The sequence below is a fragment of the Syngnathus leptorhynchus genome, chromosome 7 (genome assembly GCF_054491065.1).
Source record: "Syngnathus leptorhynchus isolate UIUO chromosome 7, UIUO_Slep, whole genome shotgun sequence".
Classification (NCBI taxonomy): domain Eukaryota; kingdom Metazoa; phylum Chordata; class Actinopteri; order Syngnathiformes; family Syngnathidae; genus Syngnathus; species Syngnathus leptorhynchus.
Window position 1 is genome coordinate 10,831,873 of NC_141201.1, and position 24,636 is coordinate 10,856,508.

General features: G+C 39.9%; 2 protein-coding genes across 2 annotated transcripts; both read right to left on the bottom strand.

The window, feature by feature from the left end:
• Positions 1-719: 719 nt before the first annotated feature.
• ccdc92ba (coiled-coil domain containing 92Ba) lies at positions 720-8,027 on the bottom strand. The gene is made up of 5 exons (XM_085916659.1): positions 7,709-8,027; positions 7,433-7,620; positions 6,925-7,125; positions 3,452-3,499; positions 720-1,696 (listed from the first exon to the last, which is right to left on the bottom strand). The coding sequence occupies exons 3-5, from the start codon at positions 7,055-7,057 to the stop codon at positions 987-989; spliced, it is 891 nt and encodes a 296-aa protein (XP_085772785.1). The 5' UTR covers positions 7,058-7,125; positions 7,433-7,620; positions 7,709-8,027; the 3' UTR covers positions 720-986.
• Positions 8,028-8,372: 345 nt separating this feature from the next.
• tlcd2 (TLC domain containing 2) lies at positions 8,373-24,360 on the bottom strand. The gene is made up of 4 exons (XM_085916990.1): positions 23,760-24,360; positions 23,588-23,670; positions 19,884-19,966; positions 8,373-11,851 (listed from the first exon to the last, which is right to left on the bottom strand). The coding sequence occupies exons 1-4, from the start codon at positions 23,936-23,938 to the stop codon at positions 11,471-11,473; spliced, it is 726 nt and encodes a 241-aa protein (XP_085773116.1). The 5' UTR covers positions 23,939-24,360; the 3' UTR covers positions 8,373-11,470.
• Positions 24,361-24,636: the final 276 nt, after the last annotated feature.

The following is a 24,636-nucleotide window of genomic DNA, read 5'->3' on the forward strand; positions in this document are numbered from 1 at the left end:
CATTAAAGAATGGACCGTTTGGTCTTAATGTATTTTTGTGTGAGGACCGTATTAATAGTTGTACCATTTCTCACTGATATTTAGCCACCATCTCCCAATTAAAATACAGAACAATTACTACAGATATAGTTGTATGAAATTAAGACAAGTTCAACATTTCTGTTGATCTGCGATCATCCATAGATGGACTCACCCAGACACAAACACTCAGACAGTTTCAGCTGTGGCTCTCGTCTTGACGTCACACAAACACAGTGAGAGGTTGATTTATGGTTCACCTTGAAAGGTCACAGTTGGTCGTAACCAAACAAAAAAGGCTCGTCGTTCACCCAACATGGCTGTTGCTCTTAAGGCCCCACAGTACACAGGTGACACCCATGTAAACACATCATTCTAGTCGATTCAAAGACTGACTTAAAGTGACACGTACTGAGTTTTGTCCAGTGTTGTCGTCCATGACATTAAAAATGGTCTCCAGCAGAGGTGAGCAAACTTTTGATCTCAGGGGACACGGTTGATTTTGAAGATGAGGAAAAACAAAAAAGGGTTTTGAAATTATAATAAGAAAATAAAAGGATAAATGAATATAATAAATGCATAATTGTTTTGAATGTTTAACTATGAATTTATTAAAATCATCTAATAAATTAATAAAATATCTTACTGTTACATATTTTATATATTTTGTTTTGAATATTTAACTATGGATATATGAAAATCATCTAATAAATTAATAAAAAATATGTTACTAATATGTTACATATTTTATTATTTACAAGAAATTTTCCAACCGATTCTTTAATTATGTGACATTAATGTGACATCCAATATGACAAGGAGTCTTTACAATGTAAATGGACTGAAGAACGTGACAGGCCATATGTGGCCCCCAGGCCATAGTTTGCCCACCCCTGGTCTGCAGTGTAATTTAGTCAAGGTGCAGAAGGACAAAAGCGTTGACAGAAACGAAAAAGATCAGTCCTTTGCTAATCTGCCTGTGCCTCAGCAGCAGGGGGCGCTGCAGTTGCAGACATCAGTACATCTTTTTCAGGCACCACTACCCCTTTTTCAGCCACTTCCTCCTCATCCCCCAGTTCCACACCAAGCAGAGGTGGTCTCTGCGTTAGCATTTGCTTGGAGCGCACTTGGAGCCTCCAGGGATGAAGAAAGAGGGCAGGGTCCGGCATGGCTGCAGGTTCCGCGGGGCCCGTCACTTTCTCCATGGGCACACATTCCCGGGCGCGCTCCATTCGTGAGGAAGCTCTTGTGCTCTTGCGCTTGGGTTTGACCACAGGAGAGGAGTTAGAGGCTCCCGGGAAGAATTGCTGGGGGGAGATGTGTTCGGTGCCGTGCTGAGCATCCTGACCGGAAGCTCTGGTCAGGAGCGCATGCCTCTGCTGCAGCCGCTGGTGATGCAGCTTCTGCTTGGCAGCGTGCAGCTGGAAGGAAAGGTACGCCGCCGCCTCTGTCTGTTTCTGCAGCTCCGTGTTCAAGATGGTGGAGCAGTGGCTGCGTCGTTTGAGCTCCTCCAGGAAGTGGCGTTCTTTTTCTTTCAGATTTGCTCGAAGGGCTCCCACCAACGCGCCTTTGTGACTCAGCTCCTTACGAATTTCTCCTATGGTGCATTCCTGCTCGCACACACGGTCTTCTACATCCCTGCAGCGAATCTCCAGCAGTTCCTCTTCCTCTTGTATTTCTAACACAAAGACAAAAGAATAATGTCCAATTATTAATTTATTTTGCTTTGACTTGCGGGCAAAAATGTCCGATTGGAGCACTGAACTCAAGTGTTGTGTTTAATTATTTCATTTGAACATATCGTATTGTTTTTTTATTTTCTTATGTATTGGTGGAGGCTGGAACACATCATTGGCATTTCCATTCATTTCAATTGGAAACAATTATTTGAGATACAAGTAGAAATTTTGCAGAATGGTTGCGGAATGAATTAAACCACTGTATGTTGTCTATATATGTAGACATGGTGCAATAATGTTTATGCCCACTTTATAATTTATGCTTATCTGGCACCAATACCTAAAAATAAACCATAGTTGGACTCAAGCAGTGTATACCAAAAGTTCATTCGGTTAGATCTGATACATATTGTCTCGAGAGACACAGTGCCTGCAGCGTCCTCTTCACACAAATTTAAAGCTGACAACACTATATTCTTTTTACTTGCTTGCTCTGTATCCAACCTTTACGCCCTTCATTGCTGTCAAACCCTCAGAGGCAAAGGAGGTGCACATAAAAATCGGAGTCAGAACTGGGCCTACGGGCTGACTGAGCAAAGCTGGTCATAGGAGGAGATTACATCCTTTGAGGTTAGTGCTCATGCCTCAACGGCAGAAATAGGTCAGAATCTCTGTAGGGGAGAATCCCAAGGGTGGGGAGACAACTGGTCATTCCTCAAGCAAAAATACACAACCTGGATAAGACATAAATGTAAGAGAATAAAAGAGAACCGATGCACTCTTAACGTGATTTAGTAAGATACTCCTGATATTCCTAGACACAGAGTCTCTCTTTGGTATTCCAGGAAAGCTCCTCAGACATTGAATCCCGGGTTTGCTATCGCCCATCATCACCACACCCAGGTTGAGCTCGTGCATAATACTTGAGAGTTCATAATGTGATCTTCATATCACCCCGCACTCTTCTCCCCTCCACCCCGTCTGCCGCCTTTTTGCTTCCTTTTAATTTCTCGCTACCTCGCCTTTCTTTGCATCTTACGAGCTCTCATTGCCTACTTCTGCTTCCTCTCGCTGTCTGCTGTAAACAGACACCTCCCATGGGACCACAAGGGGAGACGATAGCTGAGGGGGAAAAAAAAAAAAGAGGTCGGATCAATTTTCCCGGGTGGGAGGAGAAAGCATTCTTTTGATGGATAGGCACATAACCTGCCTTGGAAAAAGAGATGGCGCTAATGGCTGCGTAATGCAGCTACACGGGCGCTGCCCGTCTATTGACTCCTCTGTTTTTTGCTCAGTGTGACAAAATGGTGCATATCTCTAAATTGAGGCTAGAATAAAAACATCCAGCAGGGACTGCATATTGTGTTCCAGGACAGTGTGTCTTTGCAAGAGTTTTTGTTATCCCCATTGGCCTAATAAAGCCGCTACGCATTTGCTCTTTTCATTTCGGATTATTGGGTCAGCTCCTATTAAAGCATGTACAGGCTATGTGAAAAGAAAGGAAGGTTTGTGAGGAAAGTGTCAGAGAGAGAAAGAGAGCAAGAGGGTGAGAGAAAGTGAGTGAGCGAGAGAGTGAGAGCGAGAGAGTGAGAGTCCCTGGGGGATGGGGAAGAGGCAAGGATTTCGGCGTGTTGCTGATACTGCATTGGGGGTTGTGCTTGGATATGGACTGATCCAAAGAGATCTCAAAGAGATGTAAGTTACCATACTGTAATAAATGTACTATGAGAGATTAAATGTATCTTTCAACGTACCTATTTGGCTTCGACCCAGAGGTTTCACTTTCAGATCATTGTTTAACTCTGAAAAGCAGAAAAGATACAGGTTTAAGAAATGTAAATACAGTCATTATTTTGGGTTGTCAAGTTTGAGCCAAAAGATCTCATAAAACTCACAGTGACATTTCAAAAAGCTTAAATAATTTCTTAATAAGTTAACCAATGCTGGATGCTAATGCAAAGCACATTTGTACGTGTTCATACATAATTAATGAAGCTAAATTTGAGACTTTGCATTACAGAATGACTGGCCAAGTTCCATTACTTTGTCAAAACTGTCTTTACTGCAGTTGGAAATACAGCAAGCTGCAGCTTTATGAGTATTGCTCTCTCTGAAATCAATATGTAGTTCTTAAAGAAAAACAGCTGCCTCTGCACTCTTACTGTCTGTGCACAATGTTTATTGACAGAAGGCAAGTGACTCAAAGCAATGTAATTAAAAGCAAATTCAGCCAGGTTCAATTGTAGTTTGTTCAAATCATTTTTACAAAGGCATTGGAATTTACTATTTTCTATGCTTGCACTCTTTGTGGAAAAGAAATTGACAAAGTGTCCAAATATACAGTGTACCATTTCATAGTCAATTCAGGAACACTGTACATTGAATGTCCACTAGGGATACATGATGATGATCACAATTATTGATTATGTCGGGGAAAATATCTGGATTTGTATTGCAATACCTTTCAATGCAGCAAAAAACTTGAAAACAAATTGATTAGCAATTCATAAAATAATAAATAAAAGTTGACTGAGGAACTTCAAATGTACCCAGCACTGATTGAATAAATATGCTATGATCTTCTTTACTATCACAAGCCCAGCCAACAAAACAGCCTTTTCTCTCACTTGTTATTTCGGGAGTTTAATGAAGCCTCAATTTTGTGCTTGCTCTCTGGTGGTTAGCTGATTTACTGGTTGAGAAAATGCTTGATAAGATATGCGGCAGAGGCTACATTTGAAATACAAATAATAGTCAAATCAGGTCATTCTAATCGTGTCTGCTGAAATTGTGATGACAATTAAAATTGGATTCATTGTGCAGCCCTAAAATCAGTCTGATTTATAAATTGGAGTGTTAAACTACAAAGCTAAATAGGACATACATTTTTGGATTAAAAGCATGAATGTCACTGACCTTTTTGGCCAGCTCATCCTTATTTCATCCTGTAAACATCTGGGACCCTTTGGGTGGATTATATCTGATGCTCACCAAATACTCTGACTAATGCTCTGCGCCTTTTAGGATTATGGATGGCGTCAAGCAGCACATTATTCTGCAAGTGTGTGATTTAGCTGTCTTGTCAGAAGATTTTCATTGGTGTTTGACGCCATGCCTCATGCAGCTTTAATTATCTAGTTATTCTAAATGACTGCTGTGCCCTATTTCAAGGCCCAAGAAACAGACTAAATTGTAATCTTAACACATGGTAAGTGGCAACATCAGGCGTACCTGCACAATCCAATCCTGCTGTATCAACAATCTTGCTATTACTAATATAATAATACTCAGTTTGAGAGTTATGAACTTAACCTAATGTTTATTGTTGTGGTTGCATAATAGAAAAGCTTTAACTCACGGGTGTCAAACTCAAGGCCCGGGGGCCAGATATGGCTCGCCATATCATTTTATGTGGCCCATGAAGACCAATTTTTCATTGACTTTGTGTCATTAATAGAATTACAAATGGTCTTTACTTTTACAAACATAAAGATATTGCTCACATTTTTTGTTACTATTCTTCTTTTTAAAACATTTGAACAGTTTTTACTAGTCGCTGATTTCAAAACTAGTTGTTCATCAGTTTGTTTTGTAGCCTATACGTCGACAATCGGCTTCACTGCTTTGCTCCTCTAATAGCATCGCAATAGGCTCACATACACGACCATGCAGCTGGAAAAAGAAAAGGGAAGAAAGAATATGGGACGTGATACAGAAAGAATGAGGGATATTATGGAGATTACTGACTGCCATCAGACAGCAATAGTTCAGCATGTAAATGGTGTTCCAAGTGGTGGATCAATGTATGGAGATTGGGATTGGTAGTTGGAGGTGTGGCTCAAATGGAGGCGCCCCTGAGGAAAAAAAATGGCTGTTTAACCTTCTACATTTTGATGCAAGTGCAGTTAAAGGCGTAAATCAGGTAGTTATTCATTTTTTGAGCCATCTGAGGTTCTTTCATAATGTTCAGAGCTGTGACTCTTACAGGAACAAACTGAACTTTACAGTACTCGAGCTTGCCAACATCGGTAAAAGCTCTCTCGATCATGATAATGAGACACCAATGAATTTTGTTTTCAGGGACACAGAAGAGCGAGTCAACATTCCTACACTTTAATACAGCGGAATTCAGATCACCCTCATAGTGCCCTTTAGGAAGCTGGCACTCATTGAAGGAAAGATCACAAACGATTATTGTTTCAAATTCTTCAAGATCTCTCCATTCTTCAAGTTTCGTGTCCCATGAAAACATTAGGTCTCACATTTTTTTATTTGCTGTAAAATAGCCCTTCAGTCTCATATTACTGCTGAAAAAAGTCCATAACTGCAAAACATGATCATTTTTCTGATCATGCTGTGTTTGATTTGGCAAAATCTGCCGTATGCTGTATATGGTTACAAACTAAGAAGCACTTATGGCAGTTAATGTGGATAAAGGAGTGACTGTTTGGATGAAGCAAAGACAATAAATTATTGACGTGGTAGTAAAGTTAGTGTTGGTGCTAGCTGGATTTGATCAAATGAACTGCATAGATCCATACCCGGGTAAGCCATAATGATGTCATCTCCGGGAATTGCAGAGTGACATCACCATGTTGTCATTGTCTGACATTGATTCATGTCAAAAGGACAGTTATGATCCTGGCCTATTGTAGGTAGTAAGCATTTGCCACAACTGTAGAATTTATGGATATATGAATGGATGGATGTATATCTGTCATTACACTAATAGTTATCTGCAGATTAATTGGAGATTGGTGGTCGGACAATGTTTGGTGCTCTCGTCACTAGAAAATACCATATGGTTTACTTTATAAATAATACTATCAAAATGAAGCAGCCAATTGCAAATCAGGCAATGAAAATTAATACATCAAAGATGGCACGCATAAAAAATTAGTAGTACTGATTCAACTGCTGTGCCTAAGTAAAGGTAAGAAAGTACAAAGTCCAAACATTCTGAACATCTTTTTTTACATCCTGACTTCATCTATGAAGGTTGAAAAAAATAACGAGCATAATTTAATAAAGTGAGGAGTAGATTATACAGGTATTTGTGTTCCACCGTAGGTAATAAAAGTTAAAATTCATCAGAAAAAATACTCAAGCAAAGTACTTTGTGAAAAAAAAATCGAGTGAAGTACAGTAATGAAGTACTTCCCACCACCGCTTCAAAAGAAAAAGCTGAATCATAATTTGATGCATCCATTTTTAATAAGCCACTTACCCGTGCATCGTCTCTGCAGGGCAAGAATCTCCATGTGAAGCCCGTGGAGCAAAGTGAGGTGCTCCTGTCTGAGGAACACCACGCTCCTCTCCACGCTCTCCAACTGCCGGGCCACTTTGCTATCTTCAGCCATGACTGGCTTTGCACCCGTGGGTAGGTGAGGGTCTTCACTGAGATGGGACTAGGCTTGAAAGTTGGAAGCTTTCCATGGGAAGTTGTGGGGAATGTATGGGAAACAAAAGAAATTGTACGCTGGCTCTTAAAAGGAAACTGAAACATATAACGCTGAGAAATGAGAATAAAAAAACAGCAAGTGCAGTGGTATCTTAAATGAGAAGAGTTACAAGCCGTCGCTTGGTCAATTTTTGGAAATACGAGACTACTTTATATATGTTGCTGCTCGAATGAGATAACGCTGTAATGCCCTCTCATAAGGGCAAGGAGAGCTACCAATTTTGCATGAAAGCTGTTTAGGACAGGACCAATTTGCGTTTCTTGTTTTACTCACAATTTCAAGTTAATCCCCATTAATTTCCATCATTGTCATGGAAAGTTGACTTCCATGAAATCCTGCGGTTTTCCACTCCTTTGCGATTGCTCAATGGGATGCACATTTTATGGATGTGCAACCCTGTGGAGCTCCAGAACGGCTTTCAAAGACGTCATCACCACAGAAGTTCTTATTGAGGTTCTGCCCTAAGGAGTAAAATAAATGAACACTGGATTCAGATGGACAGAAAAATCATACCTGGGTGTTTCTTTTTTTTTTTTTTTTTTAACTTACCTTTAATGTAAAGTATTCAAGACAATAGACCGTCAAGGCACACAAATATGTTGCTCTCCAGCGTCGATTTTGCAGGCTGCATTCTTCATGCAGCTCCAGTGAACATCAAGCAGTCTCAAAGTGTCGACAGTGCTCAAATGCGGCTGGACATAATAATCGAACATGGCTCCCGCTCCAACACGGCGACTGCTTGGTTTTTATCGAGCACCGTGGCACCCAACGTTAACATGCGCAACATCCTTCTAACGCCCCCAGTGTGAGGCGTCAAAAAGCTGGGGATGGATGGATGGATGATGCGCGCTGCTGCGGGGAGGGGGACTTGTGGGTGGCATGGGTAGGAGGGGCGACAATTGGACTCTGTGATGAGATCACGCGAGAACAGACATCGGACCACGGAGGCGACGTAGCAGCTGATTGGAGAAATCCAAACATGCCAAGATATCACATGGGGGGCACACAAAAGATACATTCTACTTCCTAATTGTGATTTAACCAAGGCACATATTTTACACTACCAAAATATTACTCCACGCCTCATAAATAAATAAAATGAGTACTGAAATAATACTGGTAAGTAATATATTTAAATCTGAGATACCTTTAAGTACCCTTGAGCGTAGTTTTGACGTATTTTTTCCAGCACATCCAATTTTGACATATCCTCATTTTTGTTTTTAAATTTAACCTATAAAAGTAATTTAAAGCGATGACGGTTCAGGACCCCCCCAACAATCCACCTGATGCTGATCCTTCGTAAATATTATTTAACCCTAATAATACTAATGGTTTGTCCAAACACCTGCACATTTTATAGTGTGCAGTTTTGTTTTAGTGTGGTTAGTAAACGTCCGTGTATGTGCCAAGGATGAAAATTACACTTTGATTGTGACACTGCATTTCCCCCTTGTGGATATAATACGAATTACAACAATTGCCTCTGTTTGCAGTACATAAAAAGATAAGGAAAACAATCTAGAGTGATTCTCTTTATTGTAACACGAAATAATGTTTTTTATAAACATAAATTGGGAGTGTGAGATACAAAATAATCTGTGCCAGAAGAAGTAAGTGATATTTACACTGAGCAAAGCTAAGTTGCTCGCAGATAAACTGGTATCTTGTGCTTTGTAATTCATGAGCTCCCTTAAAAAGGGTTGAGCTGTCATTATTTTTTCACATCATATTCATGATATTTAGATAATAAAACCATTTTTGATGAATTAAATGCAGTATTGAAAATATAATTTCAACCAAGTCAGTATGCATGTTGGAAAAGATGCATGGAAATCATCTTCAATGATCATATATTCTCACAATGTTGATGTTGCCAAAACTTCAACAACTTCAAATAATGTATCTCAATCTGGCTGCCAATCATCAATACATCACAATGAGGGTGCAATCAGACTCGCAGACACAAAAATGACAATTACATTACACTGGTCGGAAGAGGTACAGTCTACTGCCTAGTAAGTGTACTAAAAAAGTTTTTTTTTTTTTTTTTAATCAAAGAACTATATATTGATCTTAATATAAGGCTGCTGTGATAAACACTGAATAGCGTTTCCATTCAGGTGGACAACTGCAAGTCAAGAGCAGCTTTGTTGTTTTTAGTCCTTCTGTGGCATTGGGTTCGGACTCGTCCTTTAACAGCAACACATAGGTTGATAAAAAAAAAAAGGCAACATAAACACAATTACGATTGCTAGTTTCAAATGCTTTAAGCAATTAGCTCATTTGTAACGGAACTCTTCTTTCAGAACAAATAAATTACAAATATACACAATTGAACCCCCAAACCAAAAATACAACAAAATTTGCTGCTTCTGTTCTCAGGCCAAAGCAGATTACGTATGATTGATGATTTGATGAATGTCATGTGAAGGTGGTTTGGTTGTGTCGAATGACTGAACTGGAATACTGTTGTTTGTGTTATATGGGTTCATTATTGACAAACTCCAGTCCTCGGAGGTCGCATTCCTACATATTTTTGAAGTTTTTCAATTTTCAATTCAAAAAGATTCAATTAATCAGGATCATTATCAGGCTCCTGCAGAGCATGAACGGATCATTTGAATCACGTGTGTTTGACACTTTGAAAACATGCAGGAATGCGGCCCCCGAGGACTGGAGTTTGACACCTGTGTGCTAGCTGCATGGTGTTGATGTTTTGTCATCTTCCCGTTTTAAGTGCTTTGTCATCCTTTTGTGGTACATATAATTTAAAGCTTTTTGGGTTGTGCCAATTAATCAGACTGGCAGGCAGAGTTCAGTCCCTGGCCAGCTAAAAAACGTTTTTTTTTTCCAATGATCCTCACAACTTGGCATTTAAAACAGTGGCGGCTGTGGCTCAGGCAGTAGAGTGGGTCATTAAATAACCGGAGGATTGGCGGTTCAATCCCAGCTTTGTCACAGTCACATGTCGTTGTGTCCTTGGGCAAGACACTTAACACACCTTTCCTCCAGGTTGCCATTTCTAATGAGAAAAAGTTCTCAATTGGCTTACCTGGTAAAACATTGAATAAAGAAAATAATTTTAAAGTCTTCAATTCACCAAAGTAATCAATTCTACAAACACGAAGGATTTGCAAAGTGAAGTGACCTGTCCTCTTTTTAAAGGGTAAATTTGAATTTGATAGTTTGTATTAAAATACTTTGGTTTTCTGGCATCGATCATGTCTGAAATGAAACCAGTGTCAATTAACCAGTTCTGGCTTTGCGCAAACGCAGTCTGGAGGCAAAGTACTATTAGTTTCGTATAACCCCGCAAAAACAGGCTAGCTTTGCATTCGCTAAATTGGCAGCACAGAGTAGCTCCACATTTTGTCTCTAGCTTATATTCTGGTTAGCATGGTAAGAAATAAATGCATTGGCATGAGACAGAAGTGCACTCCATAACCAGATGATGTCAAAAAGTGTGACATGTGAATATTAAATGTGCTGTAGTTCTTTATCTCCCGGTTTTTTTTTTATAATGGAGGAATATTACCAACCTTTTATTAAGACAACTGGGAACCAATTTTTTTTTCTCTCTCCCTAAGGTCATTGAGGTGATTGCTGAGTGTGCTGCCATCTAAAGGTCATTCATTATAAGAATGGCACTTCCAACCAGCAACACATCAGACAGATCCAAGTTGATTTTTTTTACTATTTTAGACTATTTCACAAGTTCCCTGTTTGCTTACATGGTGGTGACATTTGACTGCTGAATTCCAACATTTGGATTGACAAACGGGGTCGTTTATTGGACTCTATTGACACTCCTGAATATTTTCAGTTTCTGTGCATGGGCCAAATATAATTATCCATGCTTCAGCCTTATCATATTATGGGGATTTATTATGCCACATTTGACAATGATTAACAATGCTCGTACTGAAAGAGGCAAAAAAGTGTTAAAACCTTTCTGAGGTAGCAGGCTTGATGTTAAGCTAAAAATAAAAAAAAAGACATCACCTTTGCATAATTAGTTTAAATAAAGATTAGATTTGGTTGATTAATTCATTCAGTGGTGAACAAGCCCACACCCATACGTCATATAAACGATGATATACAATAACGCCACGAAGTGTTGCTTCAAATGGAGGTGCTTGTGGGCTTCACTCACCATAAGCTACATTTGGGAACACCCAAAGCGGGTCTCTGCAGTGATGCGGTAAGTGTAATGTTGGTATGTGGAAGAGTGGAGAGATGTAGTGAAGCTGAATAATAACAACAAAGAGGAGAAGAAATGTACCAAATCAAACACCAAATGAATTCTCCCTATGTTTCCTTCTCTTTCTTGGCTTCCCGAGTGCTGCTCTGTAGGAAGTCACTCCTGAGCAGGCGGTAAAACAGAATGATGTTCATGACCGTCATGATGGCCATGCCCACACTGCCCAGCGTATAAGCCATGAGAGGCACTTTGTCTCTGTTAAGCACCAGCCAGCGGGTCATCCAGGCCAGGGTGTTGATGCGGAACACCACGTAGGTGCCCAGGTTGATCATGCTATTGACCCGGTAAACGGTGCTGGCGGCATGGTTGGCCATGCGCAGGATCTGCCTGAGATGGAGGAACACAGAGTTGACCTCAACCAACAGAGCCACCACAGCAAAACCAATGTAGTGGTACGTCATCACAGATAGGCCGAAACAGGTGATCACCTAGTGGGGGACACACAGGAGGGAACCATGTTATGCCAAAGCAGACATTTTAAATAATACAGTGCTGTTTTGACTTATGAATTTAATTCATTTCATGTTGCGGTCCATAATTAAGTTGATGTTGATTCGATAATGAAGAACAGAAGAGCTTTGCAACTAAGCTGCCATAATTAGGGCCCGTCTTATTATTTGTCTGGCTGATTTCATTGGCTAATATTCACATTTTTTTTAAAATCACATTACAATTTAAGTTAAGAATAATAAAATAACCACATTCACATTAAGGTAACCACATCATTATTCCACTGGCCACGTTAACAATTACTTTTCTTAAATGATAATGGACACAACTCCAATGTTGCATCATATATGTCCATAATTTCTCTACAATTGAGATTTACAGTGAGTGTTTTTATGTTTTTTTTGTGTCGTTAAGGTAGATTGTGTTGTATTTAGATGATGTTAGGGTTGCATCAGCGATCTGTCCATTTATGCTACAGTTTCATTGGCAGAAAAGGAATTTCTGATTTTCTGATCTGTCTGATTTTAATGAACATTTCATCTCCTTTTACCCTTACATGAGAGACACCTTGTGGGTTTTATTTATAAACAAAGTTAAAATGCATCAACATGCACAATATGGAAACATTGCAGCGAGTGATAGGATTTAGAGCAAAGGTCAACACACACCTTTGGTAAGCAGCTCTTATAAAATTCTGTTGAATAACAACTAACACTCAGTCCCCACAAGGTGGCAGCATCGAGAACCCAAGCAATCCAACAACTAGGCCCTTCATGACGTGACACACGTGCTTTTACAACCATAACATCCGATGTTTGAGTCCGCCCACTAACAATTAAAACGCTGACACAAGTGAATAAACAGTGATAAATTGGTGTCAAACAGGTAAAAAAATAAAAAATAAAATTAAGCAAGTGACCCTGAATAAATAATGTGTATTTAAAAAAAAAAAGGGCTACTCCTAGAAAGAGTAGTAAAGTGCTGAACTGTCTCAATTTAAAAACAGTCTGGTCTATTTTACTGTGGATTGATTGACATTTACTTTTGCCAACAAATCTTTGCAACTTCATGCACATAAATATTCTTGTCAGTCATTCATTCTTTTTGTTTTTGTGTCTGTATGAGACAGGGTTCACTTTCGACAATGGGTATTGAAGATAGAACATTGTGTATCTTTTAGGGCAAGGCAGCTTTAACTAACACCTTCAACCACTGATTAGATGCCAGATTAACTGACTACTCACTCTGATTATTTCTTTAGCCTGAGTGTAAATCGAGGCACCCGATTCAGTGTGCTTAACTGCACACCAACGTTTGCTGCTTGTCTATCAATGTACGCCTTTAAATGTATAAAAACACATACAAACATGACAACTCACATTTAATAATAGAAACTTGCAACTAGCAGTCAATGAGTGGTGACCTCATTTCTGAAATTAAAAACATTCCAAAATGACTTCTGTTCCACATCCAAGCTTTCGAGTCCCTGCATTAGATGACAATGGTGACAAAAGAATGCATTTACGACACCAGAGTGCAGCGTGGGGTCACAACCAAAAGCTGAAGAGCAATTGACACAAAACTGTCGAGCAAATTGACGAGGTGGTCATTTTATAACAAAAACATTGAAGGACACCAGCATGTCTGGCTTTGTATTCACCTCCCGTGAACAGGAAGTACTGCAGAGGTAGCATTAATAACTTGGCAGCTTTTGACTGTTCTGCGTTGTCTCATTGGATAAATGGGTGTGGACAAAATAAGGCCACCACAAGTACATCCATTGGAAGAAGGGTGTGTCCTCCTTTAAAATACTTTCTTGAGTAATGCTAACTGGAGTTAGTCAACAAAACAAATGAGAATTCTACCATAGAGGCTACAACACAAAACTATAAAGGCAAAATAAATGTCAGATTTTTGTTTCAATACAAGGGACTTAAACGGTTTCTAGCTTGGTGACGCTTATCCTTACTTGATGGTTATGGTGTTTGTGCATATTGTAAAGAGCCAATTGCAATCCCCCCTTTCCTAATTTTGGTGGTTAAACACTGATAGTTGAGTCCTGAGTGGCTATCAAGTCATTGCATTGTGGAAGAGGTGAGGAACCTCATTAACTCATGACCATAAAAAGACTAGAAAGGGGAGAAAAGTGCAAAGTTGTGAGAGAAAAATATAAATGCATCACAGTTCTCTGAGCTTGAATGAGGGCTGCCTGGAAGCCATTTATGGAGCAAAGAGGCCAAATTCGATGCTTCTTCTGGCGGGCCCTGACAGAAGGGGAATCCCAGTAATTCTCAAACAGCTCCTGGAAACTGTCGGACATTTGGAATACTTAAGCATCAACTGGAAATCTCATGTGGCACGGGTTGAATCACACCACCGAGGGGATAAATTAAGAGCCAGAGAGGAAAGAAACTGCAGTGCAGAGCCAGACAAATGTTTTAGGGCACCTGGGCTTTCAAACACACAACTAAACAGAAGTGGAATGAGAAAATGTGCAGTTTCCATTTTCTTAGAAAAGGTTGTTCTATACAAGAATCCACAAAAGTCAACAAAGCACATTAGTAGGAGTTACTCTGCAATTCCCGCTCTCTACAATCAAGCACGAGTCCTCAAAACAATAATACGTTTGTATTCTGTATCAATTTGATCTACCCAAGGGAATGTAAGAGTTAGATCTAACATTGTGGAGACCTTCAATTCTTAAGCATCTCCAAGAACAATACATTTTAATAGGCTGGGATTTTCCAGGTATTAAGATGAATCAGCCCAAGCTAGACAACTATTGGTGTAAAACTTTAGCTTTCTACTTACATAAGTTGATTTTGGTGCGAGGATTGTGGTTTGTTTTCTGTATAGCTTTTTGCACAGTATTTTGCCTTATTTTGAATTTTTGGTGATGGGGTTGTCCTTATCATGGGTTGTAGTATGTTAATATTTGTAAAATATTTTATTTATGTATCATTCATTCATTCAAACAGGGGAATTGAGTGTATTTTTCCTCTTGCACTATTGACGCAATGTTAGCACAAAAATGTATTTGAATGGGATCTTTTTAACTACGTACAGGAACCATTGCCTGCATTTTCTCCCAATGGGCTAAATTAATCGTTCTCTTGACAAAGTACCACAGGCCTGCCTTTTGTTTCCATCGTCATGTAGGTAACATTAGTAGCAATGAAGTAATGCAAGTAATACACAAGGGATGAGAAGGGCCGTGTAGGAGGCATGAAGATGCATCTCCACAAAACAAATCATCACAGGTCCAAGTTAAGATAATAGGAGCGTTTGCGACCTTCAGCATTAAAAGATAAGACTGGACAGGATACACCGAGCCCGATAAGGAAGAAAATAAAAAAAGACACATCATGCACACAAATCAAGACATTCCAGGTACAATTGTGTTAATTGCACATTTCAGGATTTTTTTTTGCAAGCTCACTTTACAGTGGATATTAAAAAAAAATTGTGATTTCAAAAAAAAATGAGAGCAAATAATTTTACACCATTACTGTCAGGACAGGTGCGTGAAGTTTAACAGCTGTTACTTTTTAGTCTCATACTCTTAAAGTTGTTTTAGATTTCACACCACACACTCGAGCTGAACATTTTCACGTACAGTCATACATAAAGGTAGCTCTGCGCTGAGTCTATTGAGGAGCATTCTTGTTTGATGAATCGGCAGATATACACTTGGCTTACAGATAACGATCAAAAGCAAAAGCTCTTAAGCAATCACGTGGGGACCAGTCTGTGCTTGCTTGGTTCCTTGAGAGTGGTCATCAGGGGAAAAAAAAAAGACTGAGAGGAAACAAAGACAAAGCTCAATAGAGGAATGGCAACAATACAGCCTCTCCTTAGAAACAGTAATGATTAAGCTAGGCTAGGTTTAATGTTTCAAAACACATGCATCCATCTGAAGAAAAGCGGGTGGTGGTGTCCGTGACCACTATCATGCGACTTGAGTTAACCGCTGTCGCCTGATGGCAGGTCACGTTACAGTCATATTTGGATGGAATCCACAAGGATGAGTCTACAAGATCATCCGGCATACTTCCACATTTCATCATAATTAGATTGTTGAGCAAATGTTTTTAATTAATGTAGAGAGCCAATACTTATAATAAACTCAATGGAGCACACCGTTCTCCCCAGCTTATATGAAAAATGATGTGAGCCATGAATCAGGGTGCGGTTGCTACACCTTGCCTGTCAGCATAGCTTCGGGTGAATAATTGCCTACACAAACCGCTCATACGTCAACTGTAAACAAATACCTCGTAATTTAATGAATAAATTGATGGTTGGCTTTCCCTGTCTGCAACCTCTTTGGTATGCATGGTACACACGTGTTGAACCGTGTGACCTGTCCTCAGCCAAACAAGACTGGCTTGCTCGGTCCTGCCGAGCGAAACCCAAATGTGCACACTCAATTCCGTCTACTTGTATTCTAATTCCAATTGACTCCCCAAATGCAAATGTCTGACGAGTGTCTTTCATTGGTTCTATTCTGAATCATACCCACGGGAGAACATGGGGGGGGATGGTATACGATGTTTCGCGGCAATACAAGGATATGGGGGCAGAGAGCATTATGGGTAAAGGAGGGAGTAGGATTACAACAGAAATGTTTGAAGTGGGTGCACGCATTTGTGGAACGCCACTCAGGAAGCTGAAGGTTTGGTGTTGGGTGTGCTTGTTTCAAAAGGGGGCCCGGGGTTCAAGTGGACAACCAGATGTCTCCCCTCTTGTCTGGGTGAAAACACAAAAACATGAGTGGGGGGACCCAGGGGGTTCGGCACTAAAGGACTGAGATGGCTGAGAAAAACACATTCATCACATTGTTGACCACACAAAAATGTCCTCATTCCCTCCCTCAGTCTGTGAAATATTAGTTCTTTGTGCCTCACTATGTGTTAAGACGTACTCTAATGCTGGCGGGTGAAAAATGTCAGAAGCTCACAGTTAGCAAGGCAAATTGTTGATTTGTTAAATGTAAGGAGTGCACCATAAAAAGATACCACACTTATCTAAATACATGAGCATGTGTAAAAAAAAAAACACCTGCGATTATGTACATTCCTTGAGATAGCAAGCAAGGACGAACCACGATAATATGATAATGATAACTCGCTAAGCATCCAATATTGTTTTAGCCTTTGACATTTGAATAGTACATATATTGAAACAAATACAGTCGTTGATCAACGTTCTGTCATGGATTGCATCAAGCATTGGAGGTTCCCCTATTTTTGAACGTGGAGACTGATAGCTCATGGTAATATCCATTTTTAGAACTGGAAAAATGAGACATGTTGTTCTCCTATTTGTGGTTGCCACCAAATGAACCTGCCACAACTGGAGGCAGAAGTATGTCAAAAACAAATTGGAAGGAAAGGGAAAAAAAGACATGACTAAAGAAGAAAAAGTATGATTCTAAAAAGACCAAAAAAAAAAAAAAAAAAAGTGGACTCAAATGACGGTACGTAGTGTGATGTTTGATGCAGTCAGTGTATCAGTTCTGAAGTTCTGGGTTTGAATCTCTGCACCAGCCATCCTGTGTGGACATCATGTAGAGTATTGTGTCGAGTATTGGCCCTCAAACAACCCAAAAAGTAACTGCTCACACCCTGATCTGCTTGAGGAGTGTGTACTTTGCAAGAAAATGTAATTTTGCCTAATAAAAGCAGGGTGACACAAATTTCTCGAGGCAAACCGAGTTCAATCAGAGATAAAGAGCATCTGACTGTGACAAACTCACATGTTTGTCGCTCACGTGGACAATAAAAACTGTTGCCCAGCCCCATGACTTTTAACCACCACAGTATGGACTCCACAAGACAGCGAGCGATGACCCACAGTATCTGGCACTGAGATGTAAAGACCTATTTCCTAGGAGTAGTTTTTAATCCTGTCACTATTGAATATTTTTTAGAATCGACTATTCTATAGATTAGTTCATCCATTATTCGAATAATCGGATACAATTTATTTGCAATAAAATGTATTAAAATGTTCTCCCTGATTACCGTTGATAAGATTTGGACAATCTTCATTTAGAAATTGTCTCGAAACAATCCACCTTGGATGTGATTGATTTGATAATCAGTCGGTGGTTGAGTAATCCATTAATTTTGACACCTCTAATGCAAAGACCCATGCAAACACCTCACTGGCAGACCTGAGCATATGAAGCAGAACTGGTTGGTTATTCGTATCCTTACCAGTAAAAAAAAATTAAAATCTTATAATTGCAGGCCTTAATGAAAATGTTTTTAAAGAGCACTATTCGGAACGACTTGTGGTAAGTGGCTTCAGCGCCGTCTCAGTGTTGGGTTAAAAGACGATTGCTTATTCCATTTCTTTCCTTCCCCTTCTGCAAGGCCATGAATTGAGGCTTTGGTTGTGCCAGCTGGCTGCAGATTGTCGCCAGAGCCATGAAGGGTTGAGACTCCGCTTTCATTCAGATGCCCCGCCCCCTAACTGTTATTCACATTTGCTCTCGGTTGTCATTCTGTAAAATCACCCTTTAACCAGCTTTAGCTTTTAGGCTATCTTCTCCTCCAGCTATTGTGAGCAATGGCACATAATCAACATCAGAGAGCTAACTAAACCGGAGGAGCTCCAATATTTGTTCAGTCAAGTTAAGTTTGGACAGCCAATGGAAATGCACATGCAGTATAAGAGATATCCTGAGAGTTCTCTTTGCGTTCGTGTTAAGGTTACAGCTGTGCAAAAATCATCATATTATCAAATAATATTGAATGAATGCTGCACTATGCACCTTAGTTGTTAGATTGTTAATCAAGATTATAATGTCATGGTCTTTGAAACTGAAAAATTGGAGTTGAAACAAAGCAGTTGTTTTCAAAGTCAAAGTCTGCTTTATTGTTAACACTGTGTTTGACCTTGAGCCGCAAGACACCATGTGGTGAGAGTGGTTAATTCCTGGTATAAGCAATCCAGGAGAAATACTCAAATGTAATAAAATAAAGAAAAATAAAATATCCATAGACTCCTTTTACCATTTGACTGCATTTTATTGCTATTTAATAGCTAGGGGTTCATAACACAGTCACTCCTGAAAGCCATTCCACAATGCTTTTTCTTACAATTTGTTAGGAAAAGTGATGTCAGGTTATTTTGGGGCCAGAAATAGGTTGCCCCTAATTTTATAGGTATGTGCAAAGCATGTGATTAAAATAGACAGACTGATCATCTATGACCTCAGTGTGAGTAGTGGTCAGTATATTTTTGTACTTGGCAAGAGGACAAATCCAATTAGTCATTGGCTTAGACATGTGTAATTCTTTTCTGTTGCCATAACGTAACATTTCTAGTTCAAAGGTCATCGTTGTCTTTTCTTCTTTGCCATCTTTAGTCTGTGATGATATCTTAATAAATAAATGGATCAATTTACAACTGTGGTCGATAGATAACTTGACATTATAAATTCAAGATTCAAGAGTTTTTATTCGCCATGTTTGAGCGTGCCAAACAAGGAATTTTACTTTGGTACATCACAGCCTCCGTTCAACATTTAGGTGACTAACAACACTCAGGACATGTGAAAATTACGAGTTATTATTACAGGTATAAATTTCAAGTGAGTTGTCATTTTATTAGTAATTTCCTCATTTTCAACACGACAGGAGAATGCCGATCTGATCCAACCTGTTCATGACAACAACGAAGTGTTGGCAAAAGAGCGAGGGTTTGACTTTGTCAAGGCATAGAGTGCCTGGGGGGAGTGTTGTTACATTTCACAATGATTGCCGCTTTGTTCCTCCCTCACTGGTTCTTTGTGTAACAAGACAAGAAAGACAAGTATTTTGTCTGTGCCTCTTCCGCGCTTCTGATGGGCCTACTGGAGCTTTGGTACAATTACTTCTGTGTTTTATTTATTGTCTTGTTTTGTATAACTAGACTGACCTCTTTACGAACCTTAAGTTGACCTTTCATGCAACCCAATTTAAAACAGAGCTTAAGCGCTTATCGTGTTTGAAGACTTACTACGATATGATGCAAGGCGAGCTCCCAGAACTGACTTAACTTCTGGTATCTCACCATGTCGAAGAGGTCATAGATGAAGTAACCTGTTGGGAGAGAAAGAAATTTAGCCAAAGTGAATTTCATGATTTTTTTTTGGGGGGGGACAATTTGTTCATTGATAAAAGCGCAACAAATTCACTGTCACAACAAGTGCGACGGGCATATCAAGGCAATCCAGGGAGACCCTGCTTCCATGGCAACCATGATGGCAACCATGATGGCAACCAAGATGCGTCTTGGAGAACAGAGCTATTCATATCCACTGACCAACCCCCTCACCGCCATTTGCCGTATCCATGGTGACAGCTTTTGAGAATGCTGTAAAAATAATGGAGTGGTGAAGATAAAGGGGGCGGTGTGTGGGTGAGCGCGGTAGATTTGATGAGGCAAGAATTGAGGCCATTGTGTTGGAAACGTGACACCGTTTCACTTTATTCTCTCACCTTGAACTGCTATGAAGGTTTTATAGGTCTTACCTAAAAAAATGTACGTCACAGAAAAACAGGAAATAGTACCGAGAGTAGTCCATTCAGAAAATATTCAGACATAATGTTGTATTGTTGACATAAAAAAACATATCACTTCCAGCGTTTTCAAAGCAGAATTGCCAGCCAAGTGTTTCCACTTTTTCCAAAAACACAGGTTTCTGATAAAAAAGCAGAGAAAATAAGTGTATGATCCTAATATTGTTTGCTGTTTTGATGCCCCAAATTATTCATATTAAAAAGAGAGAGAAAGAACATTTATTGGCAAAAATGATTTACTTCTTTTTTTTTTTTTTTATTTGTTAATTATACAACCATGAAATATGGTGTGAACATGACTCAGATTTAATTCTATCCGTGACGGATAGATTTTTTTTAATATCAGTAACTTTTTTTTTGAAGGATGTTTGAGATTCATTCCATGGACAGCATCATCTTTCGCAATACACACTTTCTGCCAGGACACGTATCGTATACAAATATGTCATAATTGTGAGAGAATGTGAGTGTTTGACCTACGTGTTGACATTTCTCCCCCACATAAAAGGACGTGACAAACCCAAATTCACCCTGTGAACCTTATCCATGACTCAAAAGCTGTGCTGAAATCTACAGCGATCAACTGAACGACTGTTTGTAATGGCACCAGAGAATCTAAATTCCTGTTAATGATCAACTGTTTATTGAGATTGCCATTTCACCCAGTTGGTCAATCCATCATGGTGCAGTTACATACTACCCACGTATTTAAAATGACATCATCCACTTTCTCTAGAATTTGTCCTCATTGGGGTCATGGCTGAGACGAAAGGGTGGTGCTAACTGTGCATTCTGCTGTCCATGTTTCATACATTCTAAAAAATATCAATCTCAATATTTCTCATGATAATATTGTACTGTAAGGAAAATAAATATTTGAATGAGTTTACCACCAATCTGCAACATCCCAGTAGAGGGAAAATTAGAAGGGTGTCTAAACGTTGCTGATCCCAGACGAATGTTTCTGTGCATCATCAGCACAGGAGTCAGACAGTTTCCACTGACTTCCATCCAAACCATGACTGAAGCAGTTGGCTGAAAAAAGGCTTTAGATGGGGCTTTTTTTTTTTTCTCTAACAGAATCCTGAACTATTTCGTTTACAGAAAACAGCTACCTACCTAATCATCGTCTTCAAATTCAACTCTTTATTCACCAGTACAGTTACATGGATATGGACGTTTTTGTTTTTTTTTGTAGTAGAAAATACTGTCGGAATTAGGAACAAAGAATGGTCAATGTGTTCTGTGACTGACAAGTGCAAACATGACAGGTTAAACTATGAATCCTCTATGTCTGTCTTGTGGCTGCATCTTGTTTAATATGATTATCTGTTCCAAGCACAGCCATGGAGAGAACAAAAGGGCGCATTAACAGTAACACTAACTCGATTTGTTCTGGAGATGGTGACAGAGTCCCGAAACAAGGTTGTCTTTCACTACGCAATGAACTATGGATTAAATGCCATAATGGGAGCGTGGTGTACCACAAACGGCATGTTGGGGCTAACTTCTCTCGAAAAACGAGCATTACCTCAGAATCACACCACAGCCCTTTGCAAATCAGGGCCTTCTTGCTCAGTGACATCACACGAGTGAGAGGGAGTGACATGTGGTGCCACAGTCATATTGCCCTCCATTGAAGCTCACTTCTCAGCAACACACTTCACTCGGCCAGTTTCCAGGGCTGGGCTTCTTTTCGGAATGCTAAGCATCCTGGGAATTCTTGGGGGAGCCCTAGCTGTGTGGCAAGCAGCCAAGCTGTAGTTGAGGGGGCGAGGGCAGTTCTTAAACTGTTGAAGGATTTATCGGAAAATAGCAACAGATGCTATTTTAAGACTATGGACAAGCATATGGACACAGGTGTGGCAGGTTGTTGTTTTTTTTTAAGGAAAAACAATTCAACAACACCGCCACAGATGTGCTTGAACAAATAGTTTCAAATGCGGAACTTTTTTGCTGTGATGTAACTACAGCATCATTTTATGAGTTAATTTTAATTGAGGGTATTTTGTGTGTGAGAAAGTCAAGTTTAAGAGATAGCCCTTTTCCAGACACAAAAAAAAAAGTATAAAAATCTAACAAACAAAGCAAAAAGAATCATTACAAAACATCGAAAGTTGTTTGTCATGTAAAGGAAACAGCATGGTCGCCGAAATAGATTTGTTTGTGCTTGGATTTTGTTCATTTGGTCAAAATTTATTGCTCTCCATTCTGGGTGAATCGTAATCTTCTGTTTGTTATTTACTATTGTGTAGTTTTATGCTTAGTTTTATGTATAGTGTTCTTTTACATCGTGTTGTTGTGATGACATCTGACTGAAGTTCTTTCAGGGTTTCAATCCAAGCTGCTCATGCATGTTCTCCTGGTACTTGTGTGGGTTTTCTCCAGACACTCCGGCTTCCTCCCACACTCCAAAAACATGCATGTTATGCTTACAGCTCACCACACGATACTGCCAAAACAGGCAGCCCTATTGCGCAATATGTGTGCTTCAGTGGCTGACCTCCTGCAGCTGGTTTTGTGGAAATTCAAAAATTGTATTTATCATAAATTACATTGTAGCCAATCAAAAACTGTACATGACATTTCACCCCAAAATAAAGTGTTCTGCCACGCCGACATGCACAGACACTTTTTTTTTTTTTTACAATAATACTCAATCATATGCAGAATTTAATATTTACCGCAACCTGTGGCTAGATGGAAAAGCGTGAAGCCACAATACTGCTCATCCTTATTAGGGTCTTGGTGTGAGCTGGAGATCACCCGAGAGAATTTAGAGTTTTCAATGAACCTGGCATGCCTGTTTTTGAAATGTGGGGTAAATCCCAGGTCTCAAGAGAAAACCACTCATGCAGAGAGTGAACATGCTAACTCAACACCGGAAGGACTGCAACCTCACAAGTATGATGTAGACTAGACCACTGTGCTAAATAGATGTACAATATAACTGATGTGTTTTATGTTTGCTATGTGCACACACCATGTAGGAGGAACATGACAGGTTCGCCATGTTGTCCTTATATGAATACTGTAAACAGTGAGGGCACACCCAGGGTGGAATTCCATCATCAACGAGGTGTCTCAGACAGCCACACGCCCAACTCATTCAGTATTTGACCGCGGTGTTTAGTTACTCACCAATTGAAAAAGACACCAGTGCGTGAGAAAACACGGAGTGTGTTTCTATCAAATCTTCAGCCATCTCTGGTTGCACAAAAAAGCTGGAAAACAAAAAGTTGAGATGTCTTAACTTTTTTTTTTTTTTTACTAAATCTGATAAAATCGCTGATTAGAAAGTGAGCCTCATTACCAAAGCACTGCCCATATGGCGGTGACGAGGCTGTGCACGAAGGACGTGGAAATGTTGTTCCATTTAAGCGCATTTCTGCGGGCAGCTTCCGGCACAGGTAGTCGGGCAACTCCGGTGTTGATAGAGCGAAAGAATCCGTAGGATCCCCCGATGGTGAGAAGCGCCGAACTCAGCTCCATGGCCCCAAAAAACGCGTAAAGAGCGCAATGGGTGGACGGCCAATTACACTTACTGTGGCTCTGGCCGCCGAGGTCTTGTTAGAGAAGCTTCTCAAAGTCACATGCCCGTGAAGTCACGCTCACACACACTTGTGAAAGCCCGAAAAGCTGTTTTGTTTTTGAGCGGTTGCTCGTCCAGAAGCGGAAAACGTGCTGAAATTACGTGAAATGGGGTGGGGGGGTTATCGCGGCACGCGTGGACTAGCGGTGCCTTGTGCCCTGGACAAAGGTCCGTGTTCTCAGGCCACCACCCTGGCAGGGATAAATTGACCCCAAAGGCGTTACGGCTTGTCCACGGTTGTGAAACAAGCCCGATTGTAAAATCTCGTCCGTTGCTTGAGTAACTTCTTGTCAAACAGACTGCTACTCCCCGCCCTACTACAAGGGGGCGCGGCCACGAGCATGCGTTTTTGTGCCGCATTCAAGTGACCCCATAAAATACAGCTTCAGGCTTTCGTAAACTATACGTATTATATTTATTTGTATATTAAAATATTTGCTTGTTTTACCAGATGAAGTACCTAATTCACATTTGTTGTTCTTATTATAAATAATATAACCATGTGTTAAAGTTCCTTCAGTCATCGTGGAGGAAGACTTGTCCGCTCCCCAAATGTAAAAGAATTCAACAGCCACAGCAGCTCTTGAATAAAACTGCA